At 48.6% G+C, this 18,365-nt stretch overlaps 3 protein-coding genes and 1 long non-coding RNA gene across 5 annotated transcripts in view; 2 read left to right on the top strand and 2 right to left on the bottom strand.

Annotated features, from left to right (window-relative positions):
* The first annotated feature begins 14 nt into the window (after positions 1-14).
* INTS11 (integrator complex subunit 11) lies at positions 15-12,296 on the top strand. Its single transcript, XM_020782297.3, has 18 exons — positions 15-324; positions 739-885; positions 1,560-1,657; positions 1,946-2,019; positions 2,632-2,860; positions 4,145-4,243; positions 4,592-4,626; positions 4,936-5,074; positions 5,491-5,555; positions 5,930-6,119; positions 6,453-6,536; positions 7,098-7,187; positions 7,438-7,600; positions 8,211-8,318; positions 9,342-9,403; positions 9,909-10,051; positions 10,927-11,056; positions 12,120-12,296. The coding sequence occupies exons 2-18, from the start codon at positions 858-860 to the stop codon at positions 12,183-12,185; spliced, it is 1,803 nt and encodes a 600-aa protein (XP_020637956.1). The 5' UTR covers positions 15-324; positions 739-857; the 3' UTR covers positions 12,186-12,296.
* LOC110073288 (lysophosphatidic acid receptor 6) lies at positions 11,653-16,181 on the bottom strand. The gene is made up of 2 exons (XM_020782298.3): positions 16,085-16,181; positions 11,653-15,436 (listed from the first exon to the last, which is right to left on the bottom strand). The coding sequence occupies exon 2, from the start codon at positions 15,428-15,430 to the stop codon at positions 14,348-14,350; it is 1,083 nt and encodes a 360-aa protein (XP_020637957.3). The 5' UTR covers positions 15,431-15,436; positions 16,085-16,181; the 3' UTR covers positions 11,653-14,347.
* A 781-nt stretch (positions 16,182-16,962) lies between these two features.
* PUSL1 (pseudouridine synthase like 1) overlaps positions 16,963-18,365 on the bottom strand; it is a 20,205-nt gene continuing 18,802 nt past the window's right edge. For both annotated transcript variants that reach the window (XM_020782299.3, XM_072977617.2), the window contains 2 exons: positions 17,847-18,009; positions 16,963-17,418 (listed from right to left, as the gene is read on the bottom strand). In XM_020782299.3, the coding sequence (XP_020637958.2) occupies positions 17,384-17,418; positions 17,847-18,009 (198 nt within the window). In that variant the 3' untranslated portion in view covers positions 16,963-17,383. The remainder of the gene's footprint in view (positions 17,419-17,846; positions 18,010-18,365) is intronic.
* The window catches only part of LOC140701634 (uncharacterized), a 7,766-nt gene continuing 7,407 nt past the window's right edge, over positions 18,007-18,365 (top strand). Inside the window, exon 1 of the long non-coding RNA XR_013538064.1 lies at positions 18,007-18,196. This is a non-coding gene — a long non-coding RNA (uncharacterized LOC140701634). The remainder of the gene's footprint in view (positions 18,197-18,365) is intronic.

Raw genomic sequence — 18,365 nt, 5'->3', positions numbered from 1 at the left:
TCTAACTTACAGAGATACAAACAGAAAATGATAGAGTCGCCACCCTCTCACGTTTTATTTTTCTCTTTAAGCTTAAAACGAAACTACATTTTTTCGCTCTAATTTGAAATAAAGATCATATTCATAGGTGGTAGATGGATGGAATTTGCCTAAGGAGGCTCTGTTAAAGATAATTCCGGCCCTCTATTTTATTCAGAAGAACAACACCTATGTGTTATTCTTTACTTTCTACGTTGCTTTTCCGTCGCTCGACAGGAAGCGGAGTATGGAGGTTGTGCGCATGTGCAGCTGCGTTTTCTTAGGCAGGGCGGCTCTGCAAGCCAGGTGAGCGGAAGGAAGATTCCCTAACGTGGGGCGTGTTGTTGTTGTTGTGGAAACGGGGTGGGGGGGTTCCTGTAGTGTGGACTTTCCCTTTCTTTTGGGGTGGTGTTGAAGCAGTTTTCCCAGTTTACGCCCCTTGCAGCGGGTTTGGGAACGCAGCCCCATCATCCCCAGTAAGGAAGACTAGGGATTATGGGGTCTGTAGTCCACCAGTAACCTGGAGGTTCAGGAAAAGAATACAATTACCTCTCCTGCCCCTTTCAGTTCTATGATATAATTGCTCCCCCACCCCAAATTGTCTGTACCCACATTGCAGTCACAAGCTTGTCAGCCTTTTGGCTTTCTAGAGAAATGCTGCCTGTCCGTCTCTCTCTCTCTTTTTATACATTTGTTGTTTTTTTCTCTCTCTGATGCCAGGAACGATCTGATGTGAGAGAGAAACCCTTTTAACGGCGACATATTTGATCCTCCTACATGGGATCTCTGAATCAGCCTTCCTTCTAGCTGCGGATCAGAGGCCTTTTGCTTATTTCAGCATGCCTGAAATCAAAGTTACTCCACTAGGTAAGGAGCGTGGATATTGGTGCCTAGTGGTTAAGGTATTAAGGGTATAAATCGAGGAGTTCTGTATATTTCTCCCTACTGTTTTAGATCTGATAGGATTTCTGTTCCAAGCATCTGTAAATCAAATAGACCAGTAGTTCCCAACCTTGGGTCTCTTTCCCCCGCTTCAGTCTGTTGGAAGCAGACTATTGTGTTCTTGGGCTGTAATTCCCAGAATCCTTCATTCCCAACTGTTCTGGCCAGGGTTTCTGGGAGTTGCAGTCCAACATGTGGGTTACTGAAAGTTGGGAACCACTGAGATAGACCATGACATTTTAAAGAGATGGTTGTTTGCTTAATGATACATAAAAGAGATCCTGGATCATCATCATGTTAGAACTACAGAGCTGGAAGGGAACCTATAGCTTATCAACTCCAGCTCCTCTTAAGGAGATTCAGTGGGGAATCAAACTCCCAACCTCTAGCTGGGCGTAAAGCAAATATTTCCTCAGTCCACTTCTTATTCCCCCCTCCTTTTTGGGGGAGATAATTTTCCTTATTACAAGTACATCTAATTCTGAGACTCCAGCTATACGTAATGCATCCCTTCTATGTTTGGGGTATTAGGATTGCCCGTAGGGTAGGTGTGGGTGTCAGCGGGCTTGTTAACCTCTTTCCCCTTTTTGTGCTTCCAGGAGCTGGCCAAGATGTGGGTCGGAGCTGCATTCTTGTGTCCCTTGGGGGCAAAAATGTTATGTTGGACTGCGGCATGCATATGGGATATAATGACGATGTAAGTTTGTAGGAGAAAGAATAAAAAGTTATATTATTTACAGTTGTGGTCAGATCAACAGCAAACTAATAAACAGTCTGCTTCCAACAGAGGGGGGAAGAGAACACTCAGCAGAGAGGCGGGGCTCTCTTTTGAACTCAGAGGCAGGAAAGAATGATTGGTTAGTACTGAACAGATTGACAGTCATCCTAGCCCAGAAATGTCTCTCTTAGCCATGACTTGTTAGTGTGTCAGCGAAGAGAAGTCTTCTTCTGAAGCATGACCACAGTCTTCTCTCATGTTTCGTAGAGGCGATTTCCTGATTTCTCCTACATCACTCAGAATGGAAGGCTGACGGATTTCCTGGACTGTGTCATCATCAGGTGTGTACGTCTGCCTCAGTGCTTGGACATGAACTGGCTTAGCTGCTGGGGAGCAATGTTGGTTGTTTGTGTTGGTGTGAAGCCTAGCTTTCCTGTTCGGTTTTCCCAGGAAGCTAAGAGCTGCAGTTTTACTATTCTTAACGGATCCCACCCTCCATCCCAGTAAAATAACTAGGCCATGTTGGACTGGTGTACAGTTCTCTCTTCAACAACAGTAAGACTAGGGGCACCCATGTTCCCACCCCCCTTGTGTAGTTCAAAATCCATGTACAACTCTTAGCCCCCCACCCAAAAAAAAGAGTAATTTCTCATGACGTGCCCAAAATAGGACAGTCTCAGTTCCATCATTGTTGGCTCCGGAGATTATTTAGACTCAAACTGATTTGATCACAGCTCGTAGCTACAAATTAGTTGCCTGCTTTTGTCTATCTTTGGGTCCCCTAATGTGTTTAATGGAAAACACCCTCAATGCAACAGGTTGGTCTCTGCTGCTTGGGCATGATGGAGTGTGTAATCCACCAACATCCAGAGAGCCAAGATTGGAGACGGCGGCGTTCAAACCCTTTTGTAATGACGACTTTGCGTTCTCCTCTCTCCTCCCTTCTCCCCTAGTCATTTCCACTTGGACCACTGCGGGGCCCTTCCGTATTTCAGTGAGATGGTCGGCTACGACGGGCCCATTTACATGACCCACCCGACCAAAGCCATCTGCCCCATCCTGCTGGAGGACTTCAGGAAAATCACGGTGGACAAGAAAGGAGAGACCAATTTCTTCACCTCCCAGATGATCAAGGACTGTATGAAAAAAGTGGTGACCGTCCACCTCCATCAGACGGTCCAGGTAAGGGAGCGGTGGGGGACCTCCAGCCTGCTGGCACTCACTAATAGAATAATGTTTGCTGTAATTTGAATTATCCTTTTAATTTTTTTTAATTATCTAACAAACAAACAACTATCAAAGGAGTACAAATATTGGGGGAAAGGAAGATAGAACGAAATAAAACATAAACACAGGAAAGCATTTGCAATAATACAATATCTAATGTCATCTTGACTCGATGGCTGTGTTACAATACTAAAATCCGTAATATATATTATATTCGCTACCCATGTTTGTTTTTGGGCCCAGTTATGAAACCTTTTCCAGCTTTCTTTAACATACAGTGGTGCCTTGCATAACGAGCGCACCATTTAACGACGAATCCGCATAGCGATCTATTTTTTGGGATCGCTGGTGTGATCACATTGTGATGTTTTAATAGCCTGAACATTGCATTGCGATGATCGGTAAGCGTTTCGCTTACCGATCTTCGCATTGCGATGTTTGTGGAACAGCTGATCAGCGGTTCTAAAATGGCCGCCGCAACCATTTTCGTGCAATTTCCTCGCTTACCGAGGCGGCGAAAATGGCAGCGCTATAGAGAATCTTCGCATAATGGTGAGTTTTCGCCCCATAGGTACGCATTAAACGAAGTTTAATGCATTTCTATGGGTTCCCCCCCCCCCGCATTGCGATGTTTCCGGATAGCGACGATTAATCCAGAATGGATTAACGTCGCTATGCGGGGCACCACTGTATATTCTCGTTTTTGCAATCTGAATTTTTCAACATCCACTTGGAGGGCTCGGAAGTGATTCCTTGTGGATATGAGTGTGGGTGTATTATTTATTCACATTAACTCTGTGACATTTTACATGCATATCAGGGATATTGTGTGTTCTGTCCCCCTCTGATTCCTCCTATTTAGCTTCTGTATTTTGTTCTCTGTTTATGCCCATGGGGCTCCGACGGTCGGGGTTGCCCCGGCGGTCTGATAAGGTTCTGGGTGTGTGTGTGCCTGGTTGTTCCACTGTATAAACCGATCGCACAACCAGCACCTCATCCTGTAGCTGTTCTGTGTAACTCTGGCGCCTTCTTTACGGTAGGATTTGGGAGCAGAAATGTAGGGTCGATTCGTGCTCAGCGATGCCGGACACAGTTCCTCTGACATGACGCACGCATCCTGGCTCCAGAGCGGTGGCTCTGCCTTGGGCTTGTGGGTGAACCACAATTCCGTGCCCAGCTTTCCTAGAAAACGGCAGGAAACAAACAGAAAAAACAATGCTTTGTTTCACCTTCCCGTAGGTGGACGATGAATTGGAAATCAAAGCTTATTACGCTGGTCACGTCCTGGGAGCGGCCATGTTCCAGATTAAAGTTGGCTGCGAGTCCGTGGTTTATACGGTAAGTGCCCGAGCGGGGTCTGTAGACTTCTGCACACTCCTGTTTAAAGCGCATGGCATCTCTTCATTTTGCATTTTCAACATGTTGCTTCCTTCGAGTGTCCCACTTATCGGAGAGAGAGGGTTGGTGCTGTTGAGTGGAGAAATCTTGTAAATAAATAACATAAAGTGCACTGACGTTCTTACAGCTCTCCTGTGTGAGCAAGTGGGCTGGTCCACAAAAGCACACATTAAAAAAATGTAATCGTCAGTCTTGAAGGTGCCACCATGTTTTTGTCTTTTTAAATTTGTTCTCTTATTTTTATTCCCTTCTATTTGTGTTTAACCTGATCTTCTTTTCATTCATTAGGGAGATTATAACATGACTCCGGATAGGCATTTAGGGTAGGTTCTTGTTTCTAATATATGACGTTATTTTTTACACGGACTAGTTCCATTTTGCGTGCGCACAGTCGCACCCAACTTAATACTCGGGATGCGTTCCAAGTAAATCAAACAACGGAGCACCGTGGGAGTGTGGGGTGTGTGTGTCTCAAATGTCAGCCAAACCGTTTTTCCTTGTTTGGCAAGTATGTCGGATAGTCAGAAGATCCGAGAAAGGGTGTGGTTTAAGATTTCTTAGTGCTTGTTGGGGGGGGGGGGGTCCCACAGGTTAGGGTACACAGGGCTTCACCCCGTCTTTGGGTTTTGCAGGGCCGCCTGGATTGACAAATGCCGCCCCGATCTGCTCATCACGGAGTCCACCTACGCCACCACCATTCGGGACTCCAAACGCTGTCGAGAGCGAGACTTCCTGAAGAAGGTCCACGAAGCCATTGAGCGCGGAGGGAAGGTACCCTTCGGTGACTTTAAAATAGTGGCTCCCGCCCCCTGGGGTCCCCACAAGTGGGAAACGCCTGCTTTTAAAAAAAATCTCCATCTGATTTTCCCGTTTCCCCCCCCCCCCCCGAATTGTTTAAAATTCACTCATTTGTGACGTTTACAGCCTGCCTTTCCTGCAGCGAGCTCTAGGAATAAAAATTCCCTGGGTAGCCTTGGGCTGGTCCCTTTCAGCCTGTTCTGCTTCGCAGGGTCGTTCGGTTGAAAGGTTTCGCTGCTCATCCAAGCAGCTTTACAGAGATAACAGAAGTCTTCTTCTGTGGAAGCCAGGCTAATATTTTCCTTTCCCTCCCCTCTTTGAGAAAAATACGTCCTGTCCAGTCGTGGGTTATGTTTTAGCCTAATTCCCACACTTCTCCCTCTGTGTAGGTTCTTATCCCAGTATTTGCTTTAGGACGGGCCCAGGAGCTCTGCATTTTACTGGAGACTTTCTGGTACGTATGCAGGCATCTTTTATTTCCCTTTTAAACCACCTCACTCTCTACCCTTTGGCACCAAAGCCTCACCATTTCTATGCCCGTGGAAAATAACATGTTCTTTCTTCAGGTGTTTAGCAGTGGTTCCCAGCCTTGGGTAATCCAGATGTTCTTGGACTACAACTCCCAGAAATCCCGGCCAGCTCAGCTTGTGGCGAAGGCTTCTGGGAACTGCAGTCCATCTGGGGACACAAGACTGAGAACCACTCTTAGACGTTGCTTCTCTTTTGTGTCTTCATTTCCCCCTTCTTTGGATTTATGTTTGGGTTTGGTGGACTCTTTCTCTTTTGGCTTTCCCCTACCCCGTGTTCCCTGTTTCTTTTTGGTCCAAGGGAGCGCATGAACTTGAAGGCCCCCATCTACTTTTCGACGGGGCTGACGGAGAAAGCCAACCACTACTACAAGCTCTTCATCACGTGGACCAACCAGAAGATCCGGAAAACCTTCGTCCAGAGGAACATGTTTGAGTTCAAGCACATCAAAGCCTTTGACCGGGCCTTTGCTGATAACCTGGGGCCAATGGTAGGGGCTAGAGACCTGAAGTTTTGTGTTTTCGGGAGCTGAAGTCCCAGAACATCAGTCTGTACACCTTTATGCACGGGTGGCTTCTATGGCAATGCGCAGCTGTAAGGCATTGGCTAGAGTCCTGTGGCACATGCATTGTGTCTGGGAGGCAAGGCAAGGCCAGGTTTTCACAGATCTGGTCTAATCATAATCTTAAACCTGTAGAGCTGGAAGGGACCCTGTAGATCATCCAGTCCAGCCCCTGTTAAGTATGCCCAGTGGGGGATTCGAACTCCCAACCTGTAACTCCAGGTTTCCAATTGCTATTTTTTTTGCTTTCTGTCTCACTAGGTTGTGTTTGCCACCCCAGGGATGCTCCATGCAGGCCAGTCGCTCCAGATCTTCAAGAAATGGGCTGGGAACGAGAAAAACATGGTACGGAGAACGCTGGCAAGATATACTGTGCTTCTCCTCTCACAGAATCTGTGATTCAGTGGTCTGTTCGAAGCATTGGATGCTAAGTCCCCAGATACGGAGGCTAGGATTTGCAGGCTATTTGCTCAGTTTTTCTAGCAGACGGCTTAATGGAGATGCTTTGCATTAGATGGAGTTGTCGCTTGTTTCTAGTCCTCAAGGTGTGTGGAGCTATCATGGCTGGATTGAGAGAAAGGCTTTTCCCTTTGTCCTGCCACCCTCACAGGTTCACTCGGTGGGGGACCTGGGAGAGGAGGGCCTTCTCGGTGGCTGGTCCCAGACTGTGGAACTCCCTCCCACTGGAGGCCAGCCTGGCTCCACCTTGGCTGTCCTTCCCCAAGCAAAGACCTTTCTCTTCAGGCATATACATATATTAAATAATTAATACAGAAATATAAAGGATGTGTTGGCGATGTGGCCTAGAGCTGAATTATTAAGCATGGAGGCAGCTCAGTTCCTGTTGGTTGTTTTATTGAGAGCTCAAGGGGGACAATGTGATTTTCCTCTGAATTCTGTACCCAGGTGATCATGCCGGGGTACTGCGTGCAAGGAACGGTCGGCCATAAAATCTTGGGAGGTCAACGGAAGCTGGAAATGGAAGGAAGACAGATTGTGAGTTGAAACCTTTGTGGAGGGCCGTACCCTCCCTGATTTCTTTTTTCTGTTATTATCTGATGAAATTCAAATTGATAACCACAGGAAGCTGAAAGTCGTAAGGCAGGTTCAAAGTGGAGAAGTTGTATTTGTCCTAAACGTTTGTATACTGTAGTTTATGATGCTTCTAATCTGCAATTTGCGTTTGATGAAGCGAGCTACCGTCCACGAATGGCTTTGTGAAATAAAAACTCTGTCTTCTCCCTAGTTGGAAGTGAAGATGCAGGTGGAGTACATGTCGTTCAGCGCCCACGCGGACGCCAAAGGCATCATGCAGCTCATTCGCCAGGCTGAGCCCCGGAATGTCCTCCTGGTCCATGGAGAGGCCAAGAAGATGGAGTTCCTGAAGCAGAAGATTGAACAGGAATTCCGTATGTGTTTCCTCAAAGCCTCCCTGTGGGAATTCGTGAGGAGCCGCCTCTCCTTATGGGCCCGCTTGGGTGTTCAAGATCATCCGGGAGGCCTTTCTCTCCATCTCATCACCTTCCCGGGTGTGTTAGGTGAAGACACGGGAAAGGACCTTCTCTATGGCTGCTTCCATATTCTGGAACTCCCTCCCACTGGAAGCCAGCCGAGCCCCATCTTTCCTGTCCTTCCTCAAGCAGGCCATGTCCTTTCCCTTCCTGCAAGCTGTCCTTTAACGATCAGCTGCCTGGGTGTAATTTTATTTTTTAATGGAGGGTTGTGTGTTGTTGTTTGGAAGGTAGCGTTGGTGCTGGTTTCATTTACCCTTTTAGTGCAGGATTTCTTCAATTCTTTTTAAACATTTGGTCTACTTAGCAGTTTAAATAGGTTCTTTTATGATGCAAGCCGCCTGGAGTCCCTTCTTGAGGAGAAAGGTGGGGGAGAAATATTTTAAATAAATAAAGGAACTGCTGGAAAATACCATTCCATGCAGACGCTTGGACTCAGTGAAGTGTTAATCCGGCCAGATGTGGCGCTCCCAGTTTCCCTGAGGCGTTTTCTTTTGTTCCCTTACAGATGTCAACTGCCACATGCCTGCCAACGGGGAGACGGTGACCATCTTCACCAACCCAAGCATCCCTGTGGACATTTCCCTTGGCCTGCTGAAAAGAGAACTCACTGTTGGTAATGTATCGAGCAGCCGTTCCTGACTATTTTTGAGGGGCGCGGAGGTTCCTTTACTAGCAGAGCTTGAAAAAGTTTGAAGAATTCCTCCAGTCCTTGAATCTTTCAGCTAGCATGGCACCTAAGGCCATAAAAGGATTCCTACCTACCCCCATCTTAATCTTACAGCTGTTGAACAGCAGATCTGGAAGGGACCCTGAAGATCATCAAGTCCACGCCCTGTCAAGGACGCCCAGTAGGGGAATCGAACTCCCAACCTCTGGCGGATCTATCCATCCTAAACTGCTGATCTATCCATCATAATCGTAGGCTCCCTTCCAGCTTTGCATTTCTATGGATAGTCAAGCCCGGCTCCTCTCAGGGAGGCACAGGATTAAGCCCTGCTTAATTATATTCTCTGGGCTTTTTTCCTCTGGCTAATTGAGAGAGATACTTTTCTGTTGTGTCTTCTGTCCGAAAGTACACAAATCTTATAGGATTTGAAATTGATATGCTCTGCCCATGAGGACTAGATGCTTGTCTTACCAAACTGCACCAAATAACCGGGATTAGGTTCTGTTGGTTTAACTGGGAGTCAGGCTTCTGGCCCCTCATGGCTGACAGATGCTGCACGGCATCCTTGCTGCCTACACAACCTCAACTGTGGTTGAAATGGTGTGTTGACCTCCTGGGTTAGAAATAACGCCCTGAGGTGTTTGTGGCCTCACGCCACCCGCCCTCCTAATGCTAGAAGTCTTAAAACATAGAATGGAAAAAATGATGTGGAGAAGGTTGTGGCAAATGGTGGGTGAAATTAGCATCTCTGACTAAAAACGCAGATATCCTTACAGTGGTGGGGCTATAATTTATTTCCTGTTTTGTGTGGGGGAGGCTCTAGAATAGTAGCTGTGGTTACACCACCGCCACCTCAGGCCCCAAACGGTGACGTGGACAGCCAGACACTTTCTCTCTAGGGTGGGTGGAAAATGACTGGCGGGTGGTGAATTGACTGCTCCCCCCTTCTCGCCCACGGTCCATCCCTAGGCCCCGTGCCAGACGCAAAGAGGCCGAAGCTCATGCACGGGACCTTGATCATCAAAGATAACGTAAGTGGCGCTACCTCTGTCTTGGCGTTTCAGCCTAGGGGGTGGATGTTGTTGACCAGCCATGGTTTGTCCAGGTGGGGAAGGGGGGGTACCTGTCCATTTGATGCGGTTCTCCCCGGGTCTTCACTCCCTTCCCCGGCGCGATCGAGAGATGGGCATGAACTTCTAGTTCGTGTCGGTTCGTTTTCCGTCCGAACAGGGGTTTGGCGCTTCCCAGCCCCGCCTCCTCTGGGTGGCGGCCACTCAGAAGCAGCCTCCCGGCTCGCCTGCCCCTCCTCCTTTGGGTGCCGCCACCCAAGTAGGCTACCTGCTGGAGGAGGCGGGGCTGGGAAGCGCCAAACCCCTGTTCGGATGGAAAACGAACCAGCGAACCAGAAGTTTGTGCCCATCTCTAGGACAATTGTTCAAGCCATGAGGTTTTTCCTCTGCATTTTTCAGTTCTCTGCTGCGACAGAGCACGCTATGTATTTGATCCCATGATTCGTCCCCTTCTCTCTCTCCTCAGAGCTTTCGCCTGGTGTCTCCTGAGCAAGCCCTCAAGGAACTGGGCCTGGGTGAACACCAGCTGAGGTTCACCTGCCGGATCCACTTCCAGGACCCCCGGAAAGAGCACGAGACGGGACTACGGGTTTACAACCACCTCAAGAGGTAGACCCGGTCCTTGAGACAGGATAGAAAACGGGTGCAGACTTGCTGGAGAAGTTTCCTACAGACTAGATCGTACTAAAAGTGAACTTTTAGCCGTTGAGGTCTCTGGCTGCAGAGACAAAGGTTGGGAGTTCGAATCCCCCCCCAGGGACTCCTTGACAGGGGCTGGAGTGGATGACCCACAGGGTCCCTTCCGGCTCTGCCGTTCTGAGATGATGATGATGATTCTAAACCCCTTAAAGCAGTCCCATTAGGACTGTCTTAAATCCCATTCCCAGTCAGTCTTAATATATCTGAAGCTACATCCATCCATGGTTTCGGCTACGTCCTTCTTTGCTATCAATTAAAAATGAAAATGCATGCCTGCCCAGCCTAATTCTGGCTCTCAGAAAACTTGGATTCTCTTAATGGACCACGAGCTGAGGCCGTTTTTAATATTTGTTCTATTACTGACCGCACTCCCATGGAACAACACAGAATCCTAGCATAGCGCCCTTTGAACATTTATGTTAGTTATATATATATATATATAACCATCTACTTTTGCTTGTTTAGTTTTGGATATGCAAGTTTCTAGTCCTCTTTAGGGAAAGCAGCTTTCACACACATGGCAGGTCGTTTGAAAATGTGCAGATGTAAGAATGAGGTGAGAGTAAATAGAGGATGAAACGCTGCAAGTTCGGCTTGCTTGTTATCGTCATCATCATCTTAGAATTGCAGAGCTGGAAAGGGACTCGGTGGATCTTCAACTCTACACACACAAACACACACACACGTGTCATCAAGGAGGCCCAGAGAGGAATCACTCTCCAGATACCTAAACCACTGAGCTATCCAGTTCATTGGAATGTCGTGTGTGCGGTTTCTCCCTCTAGTGTTTTGAAGGATTATTCAGTCCAGCATCTCTCCGACACCTCTATCATGGTGGAATCCATCCTGATCCAGGTCACTGTACAGTCGGAAGATCCCGCCACCAAACTTCTCCTGGTCTCCTGGACGTACCAGGTAAGTCTTCACCTGTTTTTGAATGGCTTTAGAAGATGCCATCATCTTGCCCCCAGCTGCCTAGACACACCTCCGCCGTCGAGGGTTTGCGGACGGGGGGAGGGGGGTTTCCGGTGTAAACCTTGGAATAGCCAGGGTTGTCCTCTACTCTCGACCAACCTGGGTTGATGGGGAAGGGCGAAAGTGTGCACTTCCGTTACATTGCAGAACTGGGAATGATGCTGCCACAGCAGAGAGGGGAGCATCCTTCGCTTGAATGCTGAGCTATTTCTCGGAAGTGGTTTCCCCTTCCCTTCCTCCAGGGGGCACCCTGGGACTGTGCAACAGGCTGTTCAGATCATCCATCATCCTTCCCCCCCCCCCACTTTCAACCCGTCTAGAAGTAAAGGGATGGGTAGCTGAGTGGTTAGGTATCTGGACTGCAGAGCTGGAGGTTGGGGATTCGATTCCCCCACCGTGCTTCCTGTAGGTAAAGCCAACCTGGGTAGCCTTGGGCAAGCTGCACAGCCCCAGGGCTCCCCCACCTGGAAGAAGAGAATGGGAAACTATTTGAGAGTACTGGGAAAGCCGGGCAAAAGAGTTGCTGTAAGTCAGCATTGACTTGAGGGCACATGATTCTTTATTTTGCAGGAGGAGATAATTCAATCAAGTCAGTAAACAAAAGTAAATTTTTTTTCCGAGCTTCTAGGCTGTGCCCTTCTGTGACAAAATCTTCTCCAAGCAGCTTACAGGGGGGACAGATAAAACATTGATTCCGGCTTCAGACAATTAAGGTTGAAAACATTTCAGAAACTACCGCCCGGCTTATATAAAGGGTAAACGAGAGCCGGCACAAAACCGGCCTCTGTAGGAAAATGAGATTTTTAATTCAGAAGAACTCAGGATTTTAAAAAAAGCGTTCCTAAGGCTGAGGAGAAAGTCATTAAGGAAGGAAGTCGAAAGATGGTTTTTGAGAGCGAGATCCGGAGATTTAGGACGGCCGCCAGAAATCGCACGTTAGGTCTAACCTTTAAAGGCTAGGAGTTGCCACGCATATTGTCAAAAATCTGCTCCCATTTTACAGGATGAAGAAACTGGGAGCTACGTGACCTCCCTCTTGAAAAAGGCACTGCCCCAAATCACAGCTTAAGCCCTGGCGTCTGCTGGGAATCCTCAGCCCCACCAAACCCAGGGAACCATGTAAATACTTCGATGGTCATGAGGTGTGTTTATTTTAAAATAAAAGCAAGTTTTGTTTCTATGGGGTTTTTTTTTGTCTCTACTGGCAGGGCTGTAACATATACCGGCGTCCCCTCCCCCCAACCTCCAGGTCTCTAGAAGTGTGGGAATACAACTCCCATCATTGCCAGCAAGCTGAGCTGGGGACAATTATAGCCCAGTGGAGCTAGAGGGAAAACCTTCTTCCCTCGTCTCTCTCTCTCTTTTAAAGATTATTTGATTTTAGATTAAAAAGAAAATACAGACAAAAATAATACCTACCAAAAAAAAAAACCCCAAACAGCGCTACACCTAAAAAATTCTACATAAGCAACATAAACAATGCAATTGTACAAAGAGTGCTCCAACCCATTGAAATCATTGGGAGCTCGAATCAGTGTTTTTTCCACTTACCGTGCCCCCTCTCTGTCCACTCCCAAAACTGCATTGACCGTTGCAAAGAAACTCCACTACTCTTCCCCTTCATGAGGGACAAAAGCAATAAAATCTCCCCAAATGTCAATGAAAATATTCTTGTTTATCAAAGCCCTTCTGTACTTTTAATCATTACACGTTATCTGATCATTGAGGGCTGTTCCATGGATTTAATTGAAAAGCATACTTTCCAGTTCCCTGCATCTCTAAGGAAGGGCATATCCTTCAGCTGTCTGGGGATGATGGGGAGTGTAGTCTAACATAGCTAGAGCGGTCCTGATTAGGGAAGGTAGGTGCCTTTCCCCCTCCCCAGCCCCAAGGTCTGCGGGTTAACTCCGCACACTTGTGAATTGCGCGTTCTGTGCCGGGAACCGATTTATCGCAATCCTAACAAGGCTTTCAAGGTAAGTGAGCTGTTTAAGGAGTAGTTTTTACCAGTTTCGCTCCCCCTATGAGTATCCAGGGCTGAGCAGGGATTTGAACTCAGATCTCCGGAATCCTTGGCAGTCGCTGTGTCGACTACACCACACACCACATTCAGACTTGTTAATTATCCCCATAATAAATACGTCACAATCCAATTCGCAAGCCCTTGAATCAATGGCAGAATGGGGGTGGTGGTGTTGACACACAGGTAGATCTCACTGAGTCTATAGGGCTCCTCCAGTCAGGGTTAACGGCTGGATTCAGGGCTCTCTGTTCAGTCTCCAGCAGCTTCGGTGTAAATAGCCAGCTAAGCCTTTGACTAGAACTTTGCTGAAGACTGCATGCCAAAGCAGATAATCCTGGGCCGAACGGAAAGACCGAGGGGCTGCTTTCTCAGGGGTTCAAAGACCAGAAAAGTTACTTCTGTGGACATCCAGAATTCTCGCTAGGAGACCAGTCGGGAAAAACAACAACACATTTCCAGGTTCTGCTGAAGATTATCATTGAATTCTAGAACCATGGAGTTGGAAGGGGGGCTCTTAAGGCCATCGAGTCCAACCCCATGCTTCAAATCCAATTGGATGTGACAGAGGGAGGTCCCATGTTTTCTTGAACGCCTCCACTGCTGGTGGATTCCGTTGTCGTACTGCTCTAACCATTCAGAAGTTTTTCCTGGTTTTCGGCCTCAGTCTGGCTTCCTGTCCCTCGAGCCCATTATGATGTGGTCTACAAAGCCCTGTTAGCATCTTGGACCCCTGGTTCCCAACCTCCATTTTAAAGCACTATGTTCAACCGGTCTGGGTAAAGTATGGAAGGTGTAGAACATTGAGCGAGTGCCATGTTGCCCACCCTGGGTTGGCTCAAGCACACGGAAAAAAAACCCTAGTTGTAGAGCCACCCAAGAAAAGACGGTATGGGGCCTTCTGTCGCCAGCCTTGAGGAGGAGTTTTTAAACAATAAATCAGTGAAGGAATCTTACTGAGAAGTCTCAGAGGTTTCAAGAAATGGTGCTAAAATGGTTGCCAAACATGTCTTCACGGCCACAAGGGTTCCTGACTGTCGTATTAAAAAACCCGAAAGGGCGGCTCGCTTTCTGAACCTGGCGTTTCTGCCAGCGTGGTGCTTCTCCGCCTTCATCCCACCGTCTGTCCCTCCCTTGGGTTGCCGAAAAGGGGCATCAAATCTTGGAAAAAACCCCTCGATGAGCGGAAAAAATGGGCTTTCTGGGGATGATTAAAGTCCAACCAACTTCCGCGCAGGTCTCACTAACCTTGCCCCATCGGCCATCTGCCTATTGTGGTCCACTCCCCTCGGTGCGGACCCCCGTCGGGCAGCTTGATCCTTGCTAATGGTGTAGACGTGCACCATCCTTCTCCGGATCCGAAATGGCCACCGCCCGCCAGCGGCGGTAAAGTAGTACAAGATGGGGTTCAGGCAGCAGTTGAAGCTCACCAGCGCTAAGGTGACCCGGCGCATTTTGTAAATGAACGTGGCGAAGCGGCAATTCTCGATCACCTTGGCCCGCATCAGGAAGTGCAGGAGGTGGGTGAGATGGTAGGGAAGGAAGCAGGTCGCGCAGATGAAGAGGATGAGGTAGATGGTGCCCAGCGCCTTCCTCTTGCGGGCGCTGTGAGGGATGTGAGCAATCCGGCGTGCGATCAGCGGGTAGCTGATCAGGATGACAGCGAACGGGAGGACGAAGCCGAAAATCAGTGCGCAGACATTGTAGGGGACCATCCGCCCAGTCCAGCTGGTGGGCCCGAAGTTCTCAAAGCAGACCGTGGTGCTGTTCAGCTGGGCGTGGAGGGGACCCCCCAGCACCAGAGGGCCGGCGATGCTCAGTGCCGTGACCCACAGGACCGACGCCACCACTGCGTAGTGGCCCCGCTTGATCCGGATGTAGGCGAAGGGGTGCAGGACAGCCACATACCGGTCCACGCAGACGCAGGTGAAGAAGGCGATGCTGAGGTAGATGTTCAGGAAGTAGATGCAGCCCGTGATCCGGCAGGCCACATCACCAAAGATCCAGTGGTTGTGGTGGAAGTGGTAGTGGATCTTGAAGGGCAGGACGCCGGCGAAGAGGGCGTCCACCACGGCTAAGTTGACCAGGTAGAGGTAGGAGCGCGGTGTGTTCTTCTGGACTCTGCAGGCCAGGAGGTACAAGGCGGCTCCGTTTTCGAGCAAGCCCAAGACAAAAACCGTGGAGTAGATGACCGTGAAGAGCGAATACTGGAAATCGGCTTGAAGCCGGCACTCGGTACTGGCGTTTCTCAGGCCCTGATCCCACTGCACGGGAGTCAGAGTGGCGTTCTCCATTTTTTTCTGTGGAGTTAGAGAAAATAATCTTGTAGCTGCAGGCAAGGCAGGGTCATTGAACAGATCACGTTCGGCAGCCCAGGCCGATCCGGTCGAACCCCGACGCCTCCGTATCTAAAAGCATCATCTTTGAAGTCAGAAAGAGAAGCCACTTTTCATAGGTGAATAAAATGGGGCCTGAAGGAAACAAAACCAAGTGTCCTGTTAAGATGGAGGAAAGGAGTCAAAAATAAATCACCTGTACTAGGCTCGTGGTTTGCCACTGTTGTGAGATGTGCTGTCACATCGCCTCTGACTTATGGCGACCCCATGAATGAGGGACCTCCAACATGTCTTGACTTCAAAAGTCCTGCTCCTCTCATGGCTTCCTTTAAGAAGCCAGCCCATCTCGTATTAGGGGCTTCCTCTTTTCCTGCTGCCTTCCACTTTTAGCAACGTTATTGTCTCTTCCAGAGAATCCTGCCTTTCTCGCCCTGTGCCCCAAAGCAGGACAGCCTCAGTTGTCGAGTCTCACCCCTCAAGACAGCCAAAACCATCATCCCCGCCCCCAAGGGTGGCAGGGGACACCCAAAGATTTGCAGGTGCGCAAAGGCCAAGAAAAACCACCTAAGAACAAACTGGGGAGATGAAGAACAAGGAAAAATAGTGACTCGCCTATCTTGCCTGGAGCCTGGCCTTCCAGGGTCAACGGCCGAACCTCCGGTTTTCTCCTTGAAGGGGCGAGCGACGCTCGTCTCCAGCTCCTGAATCGTCAGGGAGTGCCGTGTTGGTGTTCCTGCACAGCAACGGGGCCTCCGACGCCTGTTTTATACCCAAAAAACCACAGGAAGTGGAACCGAAGATAGTGTGTGAAGGTCTCCAGTTAAGCACAAACACCAAGCAGCCAGAACATTCAAGGTAACTGATGGGACTCCGACTCCCATCTTGCTTTGGCTGCCCCCTGCCAGATTTCCAGCCTGATCCAAGCTGCCTTGCTGGGGATGATGGGTTGTACCTTGTTTGAGGCCTCGATAAAGGGCCAAATGAACGCAATACGGCGGGTGCTAAGTTTCCTAAATCTGGAGGTTAGTATGAGCCAGAGAAGAAGAAGAAAAAGCATTCAATCTGGAAACTCAGCAGGTACATCTGAGTGCGTCCCACCAACCTACTTACTGTTTTTAGTTTTAAATATTGTTTTTTTAAAGATGTCAGCTGTCTTGGGTCCTTTTTAAGGAAAAACGGATACTAAAAAAATAAAAATAATAATCCAGATTATTTTTAGCCCCTCTTCCTCCAAAAACGGGTTAAACCCCAACACAATTAATTGAAACAATTCTAACCACAGCCTTTCTGTAGCACAGAGTTCCACTGCCTGTACCCTGGACCAGGGCTTCTGGGAGTGGGGAAGCCCAGAAACTTGGAAGGACCATGAATTTCTTAATCCTCCGGTAGGATTAAGACTGCGATGGCCCTATAAAGTAGGCCAGTTATCACCGTCCTCATAATGCAAGCGAGACCAAAGCTCATGCAGATATTAAGATTTCAGTAGGGACTAGACTTATGTATTTATTTATTTATTGACCATTAATTTATTATTGAATTTATTGTACGAAAAAAGTATTTTAAAAAAAACCCACAAAGGCCCTCAACTGCCTTGCTCTGGTTTTAGCCACCAAATCTGTGGGTGGGGCCAGAATGGATCTTGCCCAAAGGTCCAGCCCCAAGGGCTCCGGGTTCGAAACCCAACGCAAAATGGCAGAGAGGATTCCCATTCTCCAAAAGGACCAGTTTGTTCCAGAGGGGGAACAATCCTGTTTCTAGATACAAAAATATGATAACTGTGGGAAAGGTTGGTGGTTTTCTTGGTGAAGGCTTAGAGAAAAGCAGCCGCGTTTCCTTTCCGCTACCACCCTGAAGCACCTCGCCAAGCGATGTTAACAGAGTCCTGTCAAAACCCGCAGCGTTCCACAAGAGCTAGCCCTCTGCGTCCGACGGACCAATATCTAGATCTGCAAAGAGAGAAAATGGGGAGAAAGTGAGCTAGCTGGTGGGTAAAAGCCCCTGGTTCAAATCCCGCCTTCTACCCTGCCTTCGCCAAAAAATTTTACATGCCTTTTAAAGTTTGGCTTCCATGAGAACTAGAAACTTGCCAGCAATGACAAGCTCTCACAAAGTGGATTTCTGCCTCCCCCCCCCACACAAAAGGACCCTCCCATATCCGCACGATCAGTATTCACGGGTATGCAGATCCGCGGTCTGAAAATGTTAAAAAATATATATGTATTTTCACGATGTGTTTACCAGGCTATATCTTCTTGTAAATCATATTTTTGGAATGGGAGTTACAGAGTCTGCAAAAATAAACCACAAGGAGCCCCTACGAGGCCGGATTCCAATCTCTCTCCTCTCAATGTATGGCCGGGATGGTAAACCTCACCCGATTCGCAGTATTCCACGTCTTTGAGGAACAGCCCGCCGGGTGGCGCAACGGTGATGTGGGAAGACGCCATCAGGTCCTGGACCTCCAGAAGCTTCTTGACGTCGTACGGCTGGAGGTGGCCCTGGCCGACAGCCACCAATGCGCCCACCATGCGCCGAACCTGGAAAGAAGGGGTGGATGGGGACAGCTTGGCCATCGGCACTTTATCAAGTTGAGCACCACAGTCGGCCAACCAAGGAGCGCAAACTCGAGGGGGTCCGGTCCAGACTAGAGCATCTAGTCCAGCCCCCTCCCCGCTGGAAGAAATTTAGCATCAAAACATCCCCACACAGCCGTTCCTCCCATAGGTAAGGTGAGCCCGTGCTCTTAAGCCCACTGTTTTTCTTTTGCGAGCTAAACCCTTCCATGTTCCCTGGATTTACAAGCATCGTGGTTTATCTCCACAATTCACACGATGGTGCGCCCATCTTCATCAGTTTTACCCCGTGATCTTCTGCTCCCGGTCAACAAGAGGAG

Source organism: Pogona vitticeps, chromosome 7 (genome assembly GCF_051106095.1).
Source record: "Pogona vitticeps strain Pit_001003342236 chromosome 7, PviZW2.1, whole genome shotgun sequence".
In the NCBI taxonomy this organism is placed as follows: Eukaryota; Metazoa; Chordata; class Lepidosauria; order Squamata; family Agamidae; genus Pogona; species Pogona vitticeps.
This window is presented reverse-complemented; position numbering and strand designations above follow the sequence as displayed.

Excerpts from the sequence above, each read along its gene's own strand:
- INTS11 (XM_020782297.3), top strand. The coding sequence starts at position 858 with ATGCCTGAAATCAAAGTTACTCCACTAG. Across the intron at positions 1,658-1,945 it reads ATATGGGATATAATGACGAT|AGGCGATTTCCTGATTTCTC; the intron begins GTAAGTTTGTAG and ends CATGTTTCGTAG. Across the intron at positions 6,537-7,097 it reads CTGGGAACGAGAAAAACATG|GTGATCATGCCGGGGTACTG; the intron begins GTACGGAGAACG and ends TTCTGTACCCAG.
- LOC110073288 (XM_020782298.3), bottom strand. The coding sequence starts at position 15,430 with ATGGAGAACGCCACTCTGACTCCCGTGCAGTGGGATCAGGGCCTGAGA.